Raw genomic sequence first — 19023 nt, forward strand, 5'->3', positions numbered from 1 at the left:
TCTTTTTGAGTTAGAATTTTGTTGTACATTTTTCTCCAGCTCTGTCCAGTACCCTCTATTGTGATCCCTGTCAGAGCAGTCAGTGGTGGCAGCTGGGCACCATGTAGTTGTACTGGACTTAGTCTGGCGGAGGCCGTGGTAGATGTGGTCCATTAGTCCTTTGGGCTAATCTTTCTCTTGTGTCTTTAGTTTTCTTCATTCTTCCTTGCTCCCGAAGAGGTGAGACCAGTGGAGTGTCCTAGATGGCCACTCACAGGCTTTTAAGACCCCAGACGCTAGTCACCAAAGTAGAATGTAGAACATCTTTACAAACTGTGTTATGCCAGTTGAGCTAGATGTTCCCTGAGACCATGGTCCCCACAGCCACCAGCCCAACAATTTGGTTCCTCAGGGAATTTGAATGTATCTGTGGAGCTACCATGAGCTTGCCTTGTACAGGTTGTGTTGGCTTCCCCAGTATTGTGTACTGTCTTACCCATCACCATATTTTATAAATATATTAAGTACAGATTTATGTAATTATTTTTTTGTCCTTTATCCCTTATATACACAATTCCTTTTTGCAAAAATCTGTGATTTGATTTAAGTACAACAAGCAAGCACATTTTAGCACAAGGAAGTAAGTATAACCTTAGAACAGTCACTGGAGCTTGATTGGATGATACATATGAGTAAAATATGACATTGGAAGGGTGTGCCATGCTCAAAAGAAAAAAAGATATTTTAGGATGGGTGGGGAAGTTGTCCTCTATGCCAAGAAGTCTTAACCATGGTTAAAAAATCATTGACCTTAAGGGTATGTTGTAGTTTGGGGGAGCAGACAGGACATGAGCGATTAGCTTTTATATTCTGGACAGGCAGTGATAGGGAAGCAGCAGTAGAGAACTTTGAAGCAATAGTAGGCTCACCACACAGCTTGTCAAGCTTCTCCAAGGAGAGAGTCCTAGGTGGGAAAAGTCCAGGCCTAAAAGTTTGGCACTGACTCAGGAGCTCTCTCTCACAAGGAGGTGGGTTGATGGGGAAGGGTGTATTTGGAGCAATCCAGGACTGCTGGGAGAAACAAAAACAAGAACAAAAAAACCAAAACCCAGAAAACCAGTTGCCATGGAGTTGGACTCATGGTGACCTATCTGTGCAGAATAGAATCGGGCTCCATAGGTTTTTCAAGGCTGTGATGTTTTGGAAGCTGAGGGCCCTCTGGGTGGGTTTAAACCGTCAACCTTTTGGTTAGTAGGTGCGTTCTTAATCATTTGTACCACCCAGGGACTTCTATGGGGCTACTAACAGCTGCTTAATTGTGCACTCAGGGAGTCAGGTGCTGTCTGCGTTTCCATTCTGCCCTTCTCTGGTGACTTTCCTCCTCTCAGTTGCAAGGTGTCATACCTGTGTTCTTGGTAGGATGAAAGTGGAAGGGCCAAAGGCCTGCTCCCTCAAGGTGTTGCCTTTTTATTCAGGAAGAAAACGTTTCCCTTTAGATTTCATCGTACAGAATTATGTCACATGGGCACTTCTAGCTGAATCAGGCCTGAGCAGTTGAATATTTTAGCTTTTCAGTCTGTCTGGCAAAGGAATACACAATGGAGGGAGGCAGTGAAAAGCTTTTAGGTAACCAATCTACAGTGTTAATTTTTAAGAAAAGTGGGCGGTCATACAGGAGGTGTCCAAAAACCGAAACAGAACAATAGAAATGAAAAGCAAGAAGCCAAGAAGCTAAAAAGTGGATAACAGAACAAGGCAACAGTAGTGGGTCGATATGACAGTTAACTTTTGGTTTGTGTTATTATTATAATGTTGAGCAGATTTAAAAATCTTGACACAGAGCCTTGGCTCTGGCTCCTTTAAAAAATACATATATTTAAAATTCAAATTATGTTATTTAAAAAAATTACATTGCGCATAGTTTAATAAGCACATAATTCTACAAGACTTAGTACAAAAACAGCAAAAACCAGCAATTCCCTTCACCTCCAGTTTTCTTCTTACAGAGGAAGCCATTTTAAATTCTGAGAATTTTTTTGGCTCCAAGTTTCATCTTTTCCTTTGGCTTTCTGTTTCTTCCCTGAGGTCTTAGCTAAACCAAAAAACCACACCCACTGCCGTCGAGTCGATTCCGACTCATAGTGACACTATAGGACAGAGTAGAACTGCCCCATCTAGTTTCAAAGGAGCACCTGGTGGATTCGAACTGCCGACCTCCTGGTTAGCAGCTGTAGCACTTAACCACTACACCACCAGGGTTTCCGAGGTACTAAAAATTAGACACCTTAAATTCAAAAAAAAAGCCCCAAACCCTGAACCAGTCGCTGTAGCGTTGATTCTAGCTCATGGTGACCCCATGTGTTTCAGATTAGAACTGCACTCCACAGGGTTTTCAATGACTGTGATCTTTTGGAAGTAGGTCACCAGGCCTTTTTTCTGAGGCATCTCTGGGTAGATTTGAACTACCAACCTTTCGGTAAGTAGCCAAGTGCTTAACTGTTTACACCACTCAGGGACTCCTAGAGAGCTTAATTAGGCTGTGGTAACTTGGGGCAAACTTTTTGGTCACAATTTTCATTTTTTCTCTCATAACATTTTTTTGTTAGTCAGTGTTACTAGCTATTTTTCTGTTTTAGGTTTTGTTTTTTTTTTTTAACTGATTTTCTTGTATCTTTGTCTAAGTCTTGCTTTGGTACTTTAAAACATCTTCTTATTATGGAAAATTTAAAACATTTACAGAAGTAAAGAGTAAACTGAATCCCCATGTACCTATCCCCCAGCTTCAACTATCATCAACTCGTAGCCATATAATTCCAGCTATTGTCCCCTCCTGTATTATTTTGAAGCAAATTCCAGACATCATTACATCTCATCCACAAATATTTCAATATGTATTTCTAATGTAAAGACTTTTAAAAATACAACTCCAACCTAAAAAATTATTAAAAATTCATTAGTAGCATCAAGTATCTAGTCAGTGTTCATAATTTCAATTGTTTCAGAAATGTAATAATTCTTATTTTCAGTTTTCTGTTAGAATTTTGAACCAAATGAGGTCCATAAATTGCAATTTGTTGTTGTCTTTTAAGTCTCTTTAAATCCAGTTTCTTCTCATTCTCTTCATTTGTCTTTGCAATTTATTTGTTGAAGAAATTGAATTTTTTGTTTGATAGAGTTTTTCACAGTCTAGATTTTGTTAAGTACACTCAGGTGGTATTTAATATGTTCTTCTATATCTCCTTGAAAATCGGTAGTTGAATCTAGAAGCTTTATCACATTCTGGTTCAATTTTTTTTTTTTGCAAGACCTCTTCTTGAGTGGTGCTGTGTTCTTTCACTGGGAGATGTCTCTTTTTTATGATATAGCAGCCATTTATGATAATTGTTTAATTATGCACTATCCAATATAATAGTTACTGACTACACATGGTGATTTATATGTATTCAAATTAAGTAAAGTTAAGAATTCAGTGGAAACCCTGGTGGTGTAGTGGTTAAGTGCTACGGGTGCTAACCAAAGGGTCGGCAGTTCGAATCCACCAGGTGCTCCTTGGAAACTCTATGGGGCAATTCTACTCTGTCCTGTAGGGTCACTATGAGTCGGAATTGACTCAATGGCACTGGGAGTGGGTTAAGAATTCAGTTTCTCAGGTACACTATTCACACTTCAAATGCTTAATAGCCTCAAGTGCCTAGTAGCTACTGTACTGAACAGTGCAGATATAGAATATTCCATTATCACAGAAAGCTCAGCCAGACAGAGTGGGCCTAGGTTGATCAATTCATTAAGTGTTGGGATATAGTGCTACTCCAACATTCATTTTTCACTTATTAGTGGGAAAATATAAAGAGAAATTTTCTCATATCTACTATTTGGTAACCCAGTGATACAGTTCAAATAGGAAAGACTGTATAAAGCTTAATTTTTTTTTTTTTAATGAATTCATAGTGTAGCATCCTCCTACAGTGAATACTAATTAAAAAAATATCATTACATGCTCATGAATATAGACATACTTCACATCATTCCTTTTTTTGGATTGATAGGCTTATTTTTCTTTATGAAAATATCATCCTGATGAACAGAACATAGCTTTTGGCTAACTTTGGTAACTGTCTATGGTAGATTGAATTATTGGCCCAATTTTTCTCCCCTCCTTGCTCTTTGCCGTGTAATTAAGCTTGCGGTTCCTCTAACAAAAGATGGAGTATGCCTCTCTACCTCTTGACTTTATCCTTGACAATGGGACTTGCTTTGGTCAATGGGATTTTAGCGGATGTGAAGCGAGCAGGGACCTGAAGTGTGCTTGAGTATTGGAGCTTGTCCTCTTGTCCTTCTGCATGGCCATGAGAAGAACATGCCTTACCTGCCTGCTGTTTCCAGGACAAAAATGAGAAACAGTGAGCTGCCTCAGCTGGCCTGCAAACTTTTGACGTGAAACAAGTTTATTGTTGTATGACGCTGAGATTTCAAGGTTGTTTCTTTGCTTCTTTTTTGTTTTAATTACTTAATTATTTATTCTTCAATCATTTCGTTGGGTGACATCTATTGATATCCAAACTAACATCGATAGAGGTTGCCTCGGATTGTTGTATCTTCTTTAACTAGTACTTCATGTTCAAAATATAATTAAACCATGCCCTAGAACATTAGGGACTTTGTAAGAATGAAAACTGATTATGATTCTTTCTTCTCTGATCAATAATTTTTTGGGAAGAAAATGCCTTTGCTTTTTTGGGCATTGTCTTAGTCATCTAGTGCTGCTATAGCAGAAATACTACAAGTGAATGGCTTTAACAAACATAAATTTATTCTTCCTCAATCTTCCCCTGAACTAGGAGCTTCTCCATGCAGGAACTCCAGGTCCAAAGGATGTGCTGTGCTCCTAGCGCTGCTTTCTTTGTGATCTGAGGTCCCCAGTTTCTCTGCTCGCTTCTCTCTTTTATGTCCCAAAAGAAACTGGCTCAAGACACAATCCATTCCCTTAGATTGAGTACTGCCTCATCAACACAACTGTCACCCGTTGCCCCTCGTTAACATCATAGAGGCAGGATTTAATAACACATGGGAAGATCACATCAGATAACAAAATGGTGGACAATCACACAATACCGGGAATCATGGCCCAGCCAAACTGGTACACACATTTTTGGGGGGCACAATTCAATCCATGACAGGCATATATGTAGGAATGCTACATTTTTAATCTTTAATATACTTATACCTTATTTCTTGATCCCAAAACTGTAGACATAGTTTTTCACTTCATAAGATTCTTAGCACCTTAGTAATCCCTTTAACTCTCTACTCTGCTTTGACTTTTCAGTTTTGGTCGTCTGCACTTTTTACATTTCTAAATAATAATAACATTTACATTCTGTTCTGTAAACATACTATATATCATCTCTAAGATACCATTGCTTGTAAGACACACACCATTTATTTTTTGTATCTAAGAAAGAAAATATATTGTGAATTATGACTGTAAGGTACCATTGTTTATAAGATGGATAAAAAATTTTAAAATGTGCTTTAGGAATGACGAGCTATGATAATTAAATCTTTTTTTTTGTCAATAGGTTGATTCTAAAAGTTATAAATCAAAAAGCCATGTTTACATCAACATGGCTACATAATTATTGTTCTCTGTAGGCTAATAAATTATGATTACGCTCCCTTTATTACTCAGTTTTTTCTCTTTCCTTAAATTTCTAAGTTCCCTTTCATTTTATTGCGCTGTTTGTTTTTATCATGGTCTTAATTTTATCTCCCAGTGTTCCATCATGTTATCTATTAAGATTCTTTTTTTCCACTTGAGACCTTACTTCGGGAATTCTTCTTCCTGCTAGAACTTCTCTCTTCATTGCTTTCTGGGGTTATATATACTTTTTCCTGAATCTTATGTCTTCCTTTTTCTTGGCTGATTTCATTGTTTGCTAAATATGTCCCCCTCAAGTAACTTCCTAAAAAGAGTTTGTGGAAGGCAAAATTTCTGAGCCATTAATTTCTGAAAATGTTTTTATTCTAGCCTCATTTTTCTTTGATACTTTGTCAGGACATAGAATTCTAATTATACATTCTGTCCTCTCATATAGATACTTAAGGAAAGGCCTCATCCTTATTATTCCTTGTTAATTTCATTTTTATTCTTTGTTCTTCGGTGGACAGGGATTTTCTCCTTTCTGCCCTTGGGTAAAAAAGATTTTTGGGGAATATTCTGATGCTCTGTGCAGGGATTCTATCAAAATAGTTCTCAAGTGGTTAGAAAAATATAAGTAGACATTAATTTCACATATGATATTTCTGAAATGTTATAAATTTTAAATGTATAAAAATCAAACAAGAAAGTCTAGGATGTGGTATATATCCTAAATCAGTAACTAGTATGGTGCCATTTTTTCCAAAGCTGGCTTCAAAGATTTGGGAATAAAGGGATGGAAATGAAAGTGGTTCTTCTGTTACCCCTGTTGATCTGTTAGTGAATTCATCACTTCGCATTCCTGAGACATTGGGCTCTGCTGGTCTAGTCCCAAGAGAGGAATGCTTCCACTAGGGGACACTGCAATGGGTCAACTAAACTCGCAGTTGAGGCTGCCACCTGGCCACTTAGGGCTCCTCATAACAGTGAAACCACAGCCAAAAAAGGAGTTATCTACTGACTGGAGTGATTGAATGATGCCAATTGTCAAGGGTTTCCACTACACAATGAAAGTAAGGAGTATTTCTGGAATGCAGACGATTTCCTGCAATGTCTCCTAGTACTCCCAGGTCCAGTGATTAATTAAAGTCAATAGAAAATCACCACACAATACAGAGTGGACTGCTGATGACCCAGACCCTTCAGGAATGAAGGTTTGAGTCACCCTACTGGCAAGGAACCATGACCAGCTTGGGTGCTTGGTGAGGGCAAAGAAAATACAGAATGGGTAATGAAAGAAGGTAATTATAAATACTATAGCAGAAAGAGTCTGTGATAGTTATTTGTACTTCTTCCTTATTTTTTTATGAATACATGTATATATATAGTAATGATTTTTTTTTCCTTCTTTCTCCTGTTCCTCTGCAATATAACATCAGATGTGCTAATAGTAGTTAACCTTATACTTAAGTATTTAACTTACAGGACATCAAAGGGAGAGTATGATTCAGCTAGAAGAGGCATGAACAACATCGAAAGATAGATAAGGGAGCTTTGTATTCTCTTGGAGAGAGGGTTAGGGCTTTTTGGTTGTAAAAGGGATAGTTGCATCATGTTGGATGAAAGCATGATTTTGCCATTGTCTTTATTTGGCAGTTAAATGTGGTTAAAGGGGCATATATGAATGCCAAGTTGGTGCGGGGTGGACTGTGATGCTTTGTACTGTGCAATTTTAGCTAAGCTGCAACTAAGTTTTTTAGAATTCTCTTTCTTGGGTGGTTCTGAGTTGGTCTTGGCCGCAAGAGACAGACCTTTTGTATGAGATTTGGAAGCCTGCAGTGAAGCAGATGCTGTGTTTTTTTTTTTACTCTCTGAAGGTTGGTGCAGGGTGCTAGGCAGGAGGGCAGCTCACGCATTAATCTGCTAGCTCACTTTGTGGGCATGGGACAGCACTAGGCCATAGCTCCTTGAGTTCTCAGATGATGTACTCCCTCAGCATTTCTGAATTCTGGGCTAAGTGTGTATGTAGCTCTGGGTGAAGGGAGTCAGCTTCTACTGCGGGTAACTCATGAAGTTGGAGGGGGTGAGAGAGACATGGGTTCCATTTTGACCTCATGGGTTGCAGTTGTCCTTGTGTGTTCTAGTCCTCCTTTGCTTTTTCTTGTCTTCATCCACACTTACCTTTTTTCCCCTACTGCCACTCTTGCTGATTTATAGCGACTCTAGGCTCCACAGAGGAGGATGCAGAGGCAGTGGCTTGCATAGACTGTTTCTTTACCAGCTTCCACAATTGCATGAGAAGGGCTGTCTCTTTTCTGAATTGAATCCCACCCTAAAGACAGCTCAGGAGAGACATGGGAATGGCATGGGATTATTAGGCCAAACACTGTTCACTTTTCATGGGAGAGACTTACGTGACTTTTTTTTTTTTTGGTATAAAAATACATGAACTTTATTCAAAAGAGAGTTTCTAAGATGCTTCAAAGACTATTTACTAAAACAACACTACTTTTATTGTTGTCTCCTTAAAGGAAAAGTAATATATTTTCATTGTAGAAAACTTGGTAGATACAGGTAATCAACAGGATACCAATAACATTTTGGTGAATGCCCTTCAAGCCTTTCTTCAGTGCATATATCTATAATGTATGTGTATACATATACATACTTTATTTTTACAAAAACAGAATCACATTTAAATTCTGCTTTATTAAACAGACTTTCCCCCCGTGACAGCATATTGTGAATATTTGTCTCTAGATAATTAATCTGTAATACACCACATAATTTTTAATAATGTCACAGTATTCCAAAAAAAAAAAAATGAATATACCACAGTTTATTTAAGACAATCTCTTATTAGATGTTCAGGTTGTTTTCAGTTTTTCTTAATTAGAAAAAAAACAACAACTTGGAGATGAACATTTTTCATGAATCTCTTCAACAAATTTTATCTAGGATCTACCCTGTATCAGGCATGTAATACCCACATTTTTGTGGATAGCCACATGCTGAAATTTCTGTATGACTAAGCTTTTCAACAAGTGTGTACTGTGAGAAGGAAAGCATGAGGAGGAAGGTTGTGTCAGTTTTAAATCTGCATAAGTTAATTTTGTAAAAAAACAAAGTGGTTCTAAACCTTTCTATGAGCCTTCTTGGAATGCAACATTTTCAACTTATCTTTTGAACTCCCTCTTACATTTGCCTGTCTTTAAAATAAACCTTAATTTATTGATCCACCTCCATGAAGTGAAGGCTTGAAATAACTTTCTTGTTGTTCTCGACTTTCGTCATTAAAATCCAAACTAACCAAACTTGTTGCCATCATGTTGATTGTGGCTCATAGTCCCCCCCAAATTTGTCTCTATCATCTGTAGACCTCTTGGTGGGGACAGTGGTCAAGAACTCCGCTACTAACCAAAAGGTGAACTTCAAATATACCAGCTGCTCCTTGGAAACCCTATGGGACAGTTCTACCCTGTCCTGTAGGGCCACTGGAAGTTGGAATTGGCTCTATGTTTGGTTTTGGGTAGACCTCCTGTGGTGCATTGTACGCTGAAGTGAACCGGAACCGTAGGCCCCACTCTAGATCTGCTGAATCAGCATCTGCGTTTTCATGTGAACCCTCATACACTTTAGAGTTAGAGAAGCACTAATTTAGTGCTTGACACAGCCTGCTTTTGACCTGGGTCTCCTCTCTGAAAAACAGAGGTGAGAAAACCAGACCAGCAGTAACAGCTGTTCAGAGATGGGATCTGCACCTAAAGATCCACTTAGACACTCTTCACCCAACCCCAGTCCTGTTTGGACAGGAAGTTGGCCACTAAAGATAGGCTACCCTTAGGAGAGGGCATAAGGGACCACTGCAAGCTGTTCAGCAGGGTGAAAAAGGGTGGAACAGGAAAGGGAGGAAAGCAAATTCCTGGACTCCAAAAACCACAGTTTGTCTAGGTGCTACTTTCTCCTTTATTTAGCATACAGCTTTGTCATGAGACATCCCTTTGCTGACCTTTTTCCTTCTGTGATTTGCCCGGTAGTAAAATGCCGCCATCCAAAACTTTTCTCCATGAATTAGAAAAGTTTAAGTTGTCAGAGACTGAATGTGTCTGTTTTTCCAAGTTTCTGGCAGTTCCTTACTTTTATGGTGTAGTCATGGTGAAACCTGAGTCATCTGAAGATGGTGACTGTTGCCAAAGAACCCGGGAAAGGAGCTACAGACAAGCCAGGATGGGAAAGACCTGGAGATATACAACTGTTGGGCACCAGAGGCCACTAGGCCTTCATTCCAACAAGAGAGCTACCCAACCCCAATTGTTTATACAAATTGCTCTAGTTTTACAGTTCTAAGGAGTACTTTGTGTAGCAAATGAATATGGAGACAGCCAAAAGGATACAAACATATCCCCAGAAAATTGTTTTTCAGAGTTCCAAGTAGCAACACCTAATTTTTGCGTGTGCCAGAATTCTTTTTTAAGTAGGGAAACCTCATTTTCCCAGAGAGGAAAATAATGTATCTAAAATCTTTTTTAAGGAAAAAGTTTTCTTCTGTCCCCATTCATATACGTTTAACTTCCCAGAAAATACACCTTGGCGTGTGTATGTGTGTGTGTTTGTGTGTGTGTGCCTTGGCGTGTGTGTGTGTGTGTGTGTGTGTGGCCTTTCCCATTTCTCTAAAATTCTGACTCACAGTCTGGAGGACAATGATTGATTTTTTTCCGCTTAACATAGCTGCTATGAATTTCTCCTCACAAGGATGGGCCTGTTTATTCACTCTGGGCATCTTTGGTAAAGCGCTAATGTAAACAGCCCGAGGAACCCGGTGGGCGCCCTCTGTTCTCCGCCGGGAATTGGGATACCGGGGCCAGGCTGGGCTGCCCACATTTAGAGACCACCTTCTGCCCCCCTGGATTTGCCATATTTGCGAGAGCAGCGCCATTGTGATGAGGGTGAGAGGGGTGGAGCCACGAAGTCCTGTCTCAATTTAGATCTCCCACTCTGCTTTTAGGCGCGCCCATTTCAGATTGCTAAACTCAAGAGTCAGGGGGAAAAAAAACATTAGGGAGGAGGTGGAAAGCCACACCCCGTAGTGCCCGCGAATTTTCTCAGCAAACGGCCGCCGCCTGGGCAGACGCTGCCGAGATGCGGGGCCAGCCGCTCCTGACCGTCACCCACCTTCTCTGCGTGTGGACGGCCGCCCTGGCCGCGGCCCCCGGGTAGGAGCGCGCGCGCGCGGGGTGGGCGCCGGGGCGCGGCGGGCACGGCCGCCTCTGCCGGCCTGGGCCCGGGGCTCCGGGAGGTGGCTGTGGCTGTGCCACAGCGGGTGAGAGACGGCTGCGCGGCGGCAGTCCCCAGCCGGGCACTGGCCTGGAGACTTGACCACATGTCGCTTCTTCGTGTTCTCCGTGGGCCAGTTACTTTCTTCACCCATGAAGTTGTTTAAGCATCTCAGGGACGTTCTGACTTTCTAAATACAGTCATTTTCAGTCTACTTTGCCTCTGCCTTTTCCCTTCACAACTTTTTGGTTCCAAATAACCTGCCTTCTTCTCTTAAGAACCTACATATTTTTTCTAAGCAGGGTGCTCAACTTTGGCTCTGCCACAGTGTGGCTGAGGTGACTGAAGTGTGGGTTCAGGTGCAGGTACTGTAGAAACATAACTAAGGAGAGCTCTGAAATAATGAAAAGTGCCTCACTCTTAAAGGGTTTTGCAGTTGAGCCCTAACCTAATTCTTAGCTTGGGCAGAGAAAGTGCTATTTTTGTGACTTTTTTTTTTTTTTTTTTAAATCTACTACACCTGGATTCATAGCTACTCTATGATTCGGAATTGACTGGAGCACAACAGGTGTGGTTCTTTTGGTTTTTTACTACACCTGGGATTTTTGCCACTGGTAGTTTACCTTCAGAAGGTGTGTTTCAGTCTATGGTACTGGTTAGATGACATGTCCTTAGGCGAATGCCCAAGCATAAAGATTTGAATAACAAACAAGCAAAATCCTAGGTTTTTTTTTTAAACTTAGAAAAAAATTACACTGATAATGAGATCATCCGTAAAAGAGTGGCTTAGAGGCTTATACTTTGTACTTCTGCATGCCCCATTGTAAGCCATTTACATTGTGGTTCATCCTGTGTTGTTTGTGGTTTATAAAATGGAAATAATAACACAGACCTTCCCTAGTAGTAGCAGTGGATGAATTACTGAATTATTGTTTCAATAGCATTTCAGTGCAGTTGCAAATGGAACAGTGGGACAGTGCTAATTGGAATAATTGCAATTGGCACAGCATAGGGGGTTGTATCTAGTGAAATTTGAGGGTCACAAAAGAGTGGAGATGTGAGGATAAGAAACTTTGCTTTTCCCTTGTTGGGAACTCTTTAGGCCCCGGTTTCTGGTGACGGCCCCTGGGATCATCAGACCAGGAGGAAATGTGACTATTGGAGTGGAGCTTCTGGAACACAGCCCTTCACAGGTCACTGTGAAGGCGGAGGTGTTGAAGATGGCATCAAACGTCACTACCCCAGTTCTGGAAGCAGAAGGGGTCTTTGAAAAAGGTAAGATAAACAGCGTCGAGTCTTATCCTTTTGCAGTGGTGATCGGAATATCTTAATAAACCCATGTGTGTTAGGTAGGGTAACAGAAATTTCAGTCTTGCTGTGGCTTACATAATACACTTATATCCTGACTCATGTAAAGTCCAAAATGGTGCTCCTCGGTGCTCTTCCAAATGGAGATTAAGAGACCCAGTTTCCTTCCATTTTGTGGCTCTGCCATTATCAACAGGTGGCTCCTAAGTTGGCATGGGAAGAGCATGGAGTTTCTCATGTAGGAGGTTTTTATGAGCCAGGCCTAGAAGTGGTTCATATTACTTCTGCTCATATTCCAGGGGCCACACCTAACTCTCAAGGAGGCTGAAAAGTGTAGACCACCATGTGCCTTAGAAGAGGAAATAGGCATAGTTAACAGCTAGTCTCTGACACAAAGCCATATTTATTTCATGCAGAGGATTTTACTAAATAGGCCTGAGGTAAGGAAAGGAAAAGAAAAGCTATACAGTAGTTAAAATTTAGTTTTGTGGATGTTTCCTAAATTAAAAAAATTTTTTTTTTTATCGTGTTTTAGGTGAAAGTTTACATAGCAAATTGGGATCCTTTCTAACAGTTTTTATACAAATTGTTCGGTGACGTTGGTTACAATTTTCACAATTTGTCAGCATTTTCATTATTTCCTTTCCGTGTGATCTGTATAGCGGGTTACAATTTTCACAATTTGTCAGCATTTTCATTATTTCCTTTCCGTTTGATCTGTTTAGTGGTTGCTTTTAGATGCGCGTCTATTACTGCTGATGTTTTCTGGTCTCAGGACCCTTTACTCAGGTGCCAAGTACTGAGCTAAACCCAGGGCTTCTAATACACTTGTAGGTGCTCCCAGATGGAACAAGGGCTACATGTCTAAATGCCAACAGGGGCCAGCCAAAACAAGAGACCCACCAGAGGGCGTTTCCCCTGCCTAAATGCATTTGAATGCAAACATTTAAAAAATACAGTCAATTCTCATTATTCATGGAAAGGAGCTGTGAACACTGAATTTGTGAATACTGAGCTGTTGCTCCTAGGGGAAATAAAGGGTTAGAGTTCTGTGAGCTCTAGGCACAATATTTTTTTTCCTCTAAGTTTTATTTCATTGTTGTTTCCTAAGTTTTAAACTAACAGGAAAAAATAAAAATAGTGTGAAAGTGGTAGCCACTTGTGCAAGAACCAAAGTCTTATGTTTAAATTTTGTGCTGTAACCTGGACCAGGATTAAACTGGGTCAATGAATGTCTTTTTTTTTTTTTTTTAATACTGAGGGAAAAAGTAATTTTTTTTTTGTGATAAACATTTTTTATTAAAATGAACATTTATTGTATTTTGTCTTCTAATTGTGAAGGTAATACAGCCTTCTAATTGTGAAGGTAATACATACTCAGTGCTTGCAACTCAATAAACACAAGAAGTAAAGGATATAAATCAATATTACCCATAATCCTACTGCCCGAAGATAAACATTGTTACTAGGAGCATGTTTAGATGTTTAATTAGAGGCTAGAAATTGAGGCATAAATTCCTATAATGTTAAGAATTATCTTTAAAAAGAATCATATAAGGGCACATAATAAAGGGTGGATAGGATTTCACAACAGTTTATTACAGAAATGTTTATGCTATACTAGCATAGAGAATTTACTATACAAACAAGATAAAATCAAAGTTTATCCGTGTCAGTGGTTCTTTCCCCACTAGAAATTAACTGACTTGGTGTGTAAGTTTGGAAGAGGTTATATGTGCAGGGGCCAGGCCACCTTATCCCTCATGTCAGGGAAGTGGGAAGCCTTATTTCCCTGGAAAGGAAGTGTAGGTTAGTGCTAAGACCTGAGTTTGAGTCCTAGCTTACTCTATACTGCTTGGATGATCTTGGGCAGGCTCCTTAACTGCTCTAAGCTTCAGCTTCCTCGTCTGTAAAACTGGAATAATGAAACTTACTTCCCAGGACAGTGATAAAGTTAAATTCAGTATATGACACCTACTCCAAACCTGTTGCCATTTTGTCAATTCTGACTCATAGAAACCTTATAGGACAGAGTAGAACTGCCCCATAGGGTTTCTAAGGAGTGGCTGATGGATTTGAACTGCTGACCTTTTGGTTAGCATCCGAGCTCTTAACCACTGTGCCACCAGGGCTCTCTGACACTTATTAGGCACTCATGAAACAGCAAATGTTTATGTTATTACTAATAATACCCAAGAAGAAGAGGATACAGGAAGTATCATTTCCTTTTCATATGGAGGCAGATCTCTACTTTCATTATTTCTGAAAATGAGTGAATTCTGATCTTTTGATAGTAACTAAAGAAAATGTTTAAATACTAAATCACAGTCGACAATGCTTTAGGCAGTTCCACATTTATTATTTATTCATTAAGAATTTATAATTTTGGCCCTACTAGTGTGGCAGTTTTACTGCAGTACAGAGGTCTGGAGTAACATGGGTGATTTTGATACATATCTGGGGCTCTTTCTTGACTATTTACATACTCTTATTCTAGAATTTCTCCTGTCATTGTCTTTTCAGCAGTCTTCCCTATCAGTTTTTTCCTTGTCTGCGAACAAATAGTACCAGTCCTGGGGTGTGTATTATTGTGGCTTGGTTTTTAACTTTATTCTTAGATTTTTCTTTTGAAAGGAGAGTCCATCCTATTCCCTTGAAACGGCTCAAGTGCTCAAGACTGGGTTGGACAATACTGTACAGTGAGCAGAATGGGTCTTTGAAAAAGAAAGAAGGAAAAAAAAATTTTTTTTTTTCATGGGCTGTTTTTGACTCTTTGAAAACCTGCGCGGGGAGATCTGCCTACAGACATCTGCCCCGTTTCACTGAAAATGCCATTGCTAGGAGCATTCTCCCTCTCTCAAAGGAGAATGTTGCTCTATTATCAGAAGCTGTGAGTTATTGTTCTCAAAGCAGATGCTTCCTGTAATGTTAGGACTTAAGGATCAGGACATTTCTCCTCCTTGTCCTCACATCCTTTGCTTTATCTGGCTTCTCCAGTTGTAACAATATGCCGATAAATGAGAACTTCTAAATGAGAGCAGTTTGGATCATCACAGAATTCATTTTTTTCCCCCCATCACATAAGCACAGAATTAATAAATGCATTTTAGCTCTGATTGTTTCATCACTTCCTCATGAGGTCATCCAAGAAAAGGTTGGTTTTAATAAAGATTTATTTTCTACTAGGTGTAGATAAGGAAGGGCCCTGCTTCTTAGTGGTTTGTTTCCAGCAGTCGTGTCCTCAGAAATCACTGGGGCAGAATGTATTTCTGGCTTACTTTGTATCAGAAATAGTAATAACTAAAGGGTTCAAGTTACAGAATATACTTTAATAAAGGCAGAAAAGTATGACTTAGCCTCAGGGAAGAGTTCATTTATTCTTTTGACCTGTATGGGGAAAATTTTATTTACATTTGTACCCCTGAGGCAGAAATGTGGCACAGTGGTTAAGCGTTTGGCTGCTAACGGAAAGGTCGGCGGTTTGAACCCACCAAGCTGCTCTACGGGCGAAAGATGTGGCAGTCTGCCTCTGTAAAGATTTACAGCCTTGGAAACCGTATGGGTCTCATAGGGTCGCTATAAGTTGGAATTTGACTTGAGGGCAGTGGGTTACCCTTGAGACCAGCAGTATTAATTGCGTTACTGTTAGTTTACTTATTCTTTTTATACATTAATTCTACATTTATTGGAGATCAGTTTTTTCTTTTTTTTTTGGTGAACAGTAGCTTTTTAGAAAAATCATTTCTGTTAAACTTTGTGGACTTCTGTAAAGGTGAGTTAAGGCCTCTTTAGTGGTAAGAGTCAGGTACGAAAATGGGTTGTCATTATTACTACTGCAACCACCACCACCATCATCATCATCATCACCACCATCATCTCTGTAGTGAATAGAACTAGGTTAATAATCTCCTTCTCTTTTTTTTGTTGTTGTTGAAAGTATACACAGCAAAACATACACCAGTTGAACAATTTCTACGTGTACAATTCAGTGCCATTGATTGCATTCTTCAAGTATGCAACCAGTCTTGCCCCCTTTTCTGAATCATTCCTTCCCCAGTAATACGAACTGCTCCTAAGCTTCCTATCTGCCCTTTCCAGTTGCTGTTATCAGTTGGCTCTCACATAGATAATTCTTCAGAAGAGTACGATGTTCAAGGCAAACATTCTTAAATAAAAAACCCAACCTACTGTTTGGTTTAAAGACTTCTGGGGATATATATCTCTGTATTTTTATTGTGCTTCAAGTGCAAGTTTACAGTTCACATCAGGTTCTCATACAAAAATTTATACACATATGGTTATGTGACTCTAGCTGCTCTCTCTATAATGTGGCAGCACATTCTTCCTCTCCACCAGCTCCTGTTCTTCTCTGCCTTGTCGTCTTGCCTCCAGACAGGAGCTGCCCACTTAGTCTCATGTGTCTACTTCAGCTAAGAATCACAGTCCTCACTAGTATCATTATATGTCTTATAGTGCAGTCTAATCTTAGTCTAAAGAGTTGGCTTTGGGAATGGTTTTAGTTTTGGGTGAACAGAGAGTCCGGGGCCATCTCCTCAGGGGTCCCTTCAGTCTCAGTGAGACCGTTAAGTTTGGTCTTTTTACTGGATTTTGAGTTCTGCACCCCACTTTTCTCTTGCTCCGTCAGGGACTCTCTGTTGTGTTCCCTGTCATGGCAGTCATTTGTGGTAGCCGGGTGCTATCTAGTTCTTCTGGTCTGAGGCTGATGGCGTCTCTTGTTTATGTGGTCCTTTCTGTTTGTTGGGCTTCTTGTGTCTTTACTGTTACTCATTCCTCTTTGCTCTAGGTGGATTGGGTTCAACTGATGCATTTTAGATGGCTGCCTGCTAGCTTATAAGACCCCATCCCACCAAAGTGGGATGCGGAACATTTCCGTTATAAACTTTGTTATGCCAATTGACCTAGATGTTCCTGGAACCATGGTCCCCAGATTCTCAGGGATATTTTTGATTTAAGGTTTAAAGATTATCGCAGGACATAGGTTCATAATCTTATCTTGGTTTATATAAAAATTAGTTAAGTAAACATAATTGACAAAACATAGTAAAATGTTTGAAAATAGGCATTTGAAATCAGGTCACATTATACTCTCGGATGGAGAGTGATCCTGGCTATTTACCTCTTCCCTTACTGGATTTTATCTCTTCTCTTACTGTGGTGTTGCCCTGGAGTTCCATGACAAATGAAGGAAAAAGAGTTAAGAACATGTATATTTACAGGTCATAAATGTGAACGCTATAACCCCTCATCTGTTAAGGCATGTGAAATAATTAAATTATTTTTGGATGTATTTGAATCTATAATTTCTGCTTTGTTTTCCTTTTCTGTGATTTCATATTTTTATTTGTAAGTTTTCAGTATTTTTTCCTGAGGAAGATTTGCTTCAAATTATAGAGAATATACACTTTACATCCGTTAATGAGTTCATTGTCACTGGTTTCACATAAACCTGATTTTAAGATAAAACCTAAATAGAAAATGCCAACTGAAATTCAGATGCCCTGAACGGGCATCCCCTAGTGAGTGTCTACTGGTCTGGAGGCACAGTTTATGGTGCTAAGCCCACTTCCATCTTTCCAGTGAGGTATTGGGGTGAGACACACTCTATGAATATGTATATGTCCTTTAATAATTTGCTTTTTCTTTTTGCCCTGAAATTTTGGAGACCTAATGGGATGTTTAACTTAGTTTTTAAAGAATTAAACATCTGCTTTGTCTTCTACGTCTTTCTTTCTCACATTGTCTATGGGGTACTGTGTTTTCATCTTGATCCACTAAATGTGAGGAATCAGTATTTCTTAAATTAGAGATGTTAACTGAAAAACTTAAAAAAAAAAAAAAATTCCAGTTCTGTTAGGATGGCCTTCTGGTGGAAATAAAGCTCCTGAACATAAGTTTCACTACTTGCAGACCAGAATCAGTGCCACGGTGTTTATGAAAGTAGATGAATTATTGTAGCATGTGGGCAGATCCTCCCTGTGCAGGTTTGCACAGGCAGCTTTGCCAGTAGAACTCCGTCTGAACCTGTAGGTACGTGAGAATTATTTTTAAAGGGTGTGGGCTCTCCATTCACATACATATCTTCCTTACTGCGTGTGATATATATATAAACAGGTAAATGGTGCTTGCAGGTAAAGGACCATAGTGTGATCACTGTGTTTGGACTCTGAATGCAGTTGCTGGGCCTTTTGCTTAGTGTTGTGTGGCTGTGGGCAGTCATGATCTCTCCAGGCTTCAGTTTTGTCATCTGGAAAATAGTGGTTCCTATCTTATGTAATTATATGGTTGTTGTGAGGATTAAATGAGGTAACATATTTAAAGCACTTAACACATAGGGATTGTTCAAGAAAATGGTAGCTACTGTCATTAGAAGATAGTAGCAACAACTCATGTCAAAGGCAATTATTAACCACCTAGGAGAGCAGGGAAACTGAGAAGGGAATGGGGAAGGAATTTAACGGATTAAATATTGATTTTCCTCAGAGTGCAAGGGACTTTATGTACGTTATTTAATGTAAGCAACCCTACGACTTAGGCGCTATTATCTTCATTTTGTAAACGAGGAAACTGAGACTAAGAGAGAACAATTTTCCTGACTTAACCTAGTTAGTAAATGGTGAAGCCTGGATTTGAAGTTCGTTCTGAATCCAGTGACCATAAGGTTTTCTACTGCCTGGAAGAGAATGAAATAATTTTTCTTATTTGCTTCATTTTGGAATATTGATGCAATGTTCTACCAGTCATCTTCCTCTAAAATCATTTTCACATTTGCTTGCAGTAGTTTAGCCTTGGATCTAATGAAAGCT

The 19023-nt window shown here is 39.5% G+C and overlaps 1 protein-coding gene across 3 annotated transcripts in view; it reads left to right on the forward strand.

The window, feature by feature from the left end:
* The window catches only part of CD109 (CD109 molecule), a 208059-nt gene that overhangs the window by 14261 nt on the left and 174775 nt on the right, over positions 1–19023 (forward strand). The window contains exons 1-2 of one of the 3 annotated variants that reach the window (XM_049895437.1): positions 10423–10830; positions 11994–12166. In XM_049895437.1, the coding sequence (XP_049751394.1) occupies positions 10757–10830; positions 11994–12166 (247 nt within the window). In that variant the 5' untranslated portion in view covers positions 10423–10756. Of the gene's footprint in view, positions 1–10422; positions 10831–11993; positions 12167–19023 lie in introns of those variants that run through there. The other 2 variants (XM_049895444.1, XM_049895453.1) reach the window with 2 other exon arrangements.

The sequence above is a fragment of the Elephas maximus genome, chromosome 1 (assembly GCF_024166365.1).
Source record: "Elephas maximus indicus isolate mEleMax1 chromosome 1, mEleMax1 primary haplotype, whole genome shotgun sequence".
Classification (NCBI taxonomy): Eukaryota; Metazoa; Chordata; class Mammalia; order Proboscidea; family Elephantidae; genus Elephas; species Elephas maximus.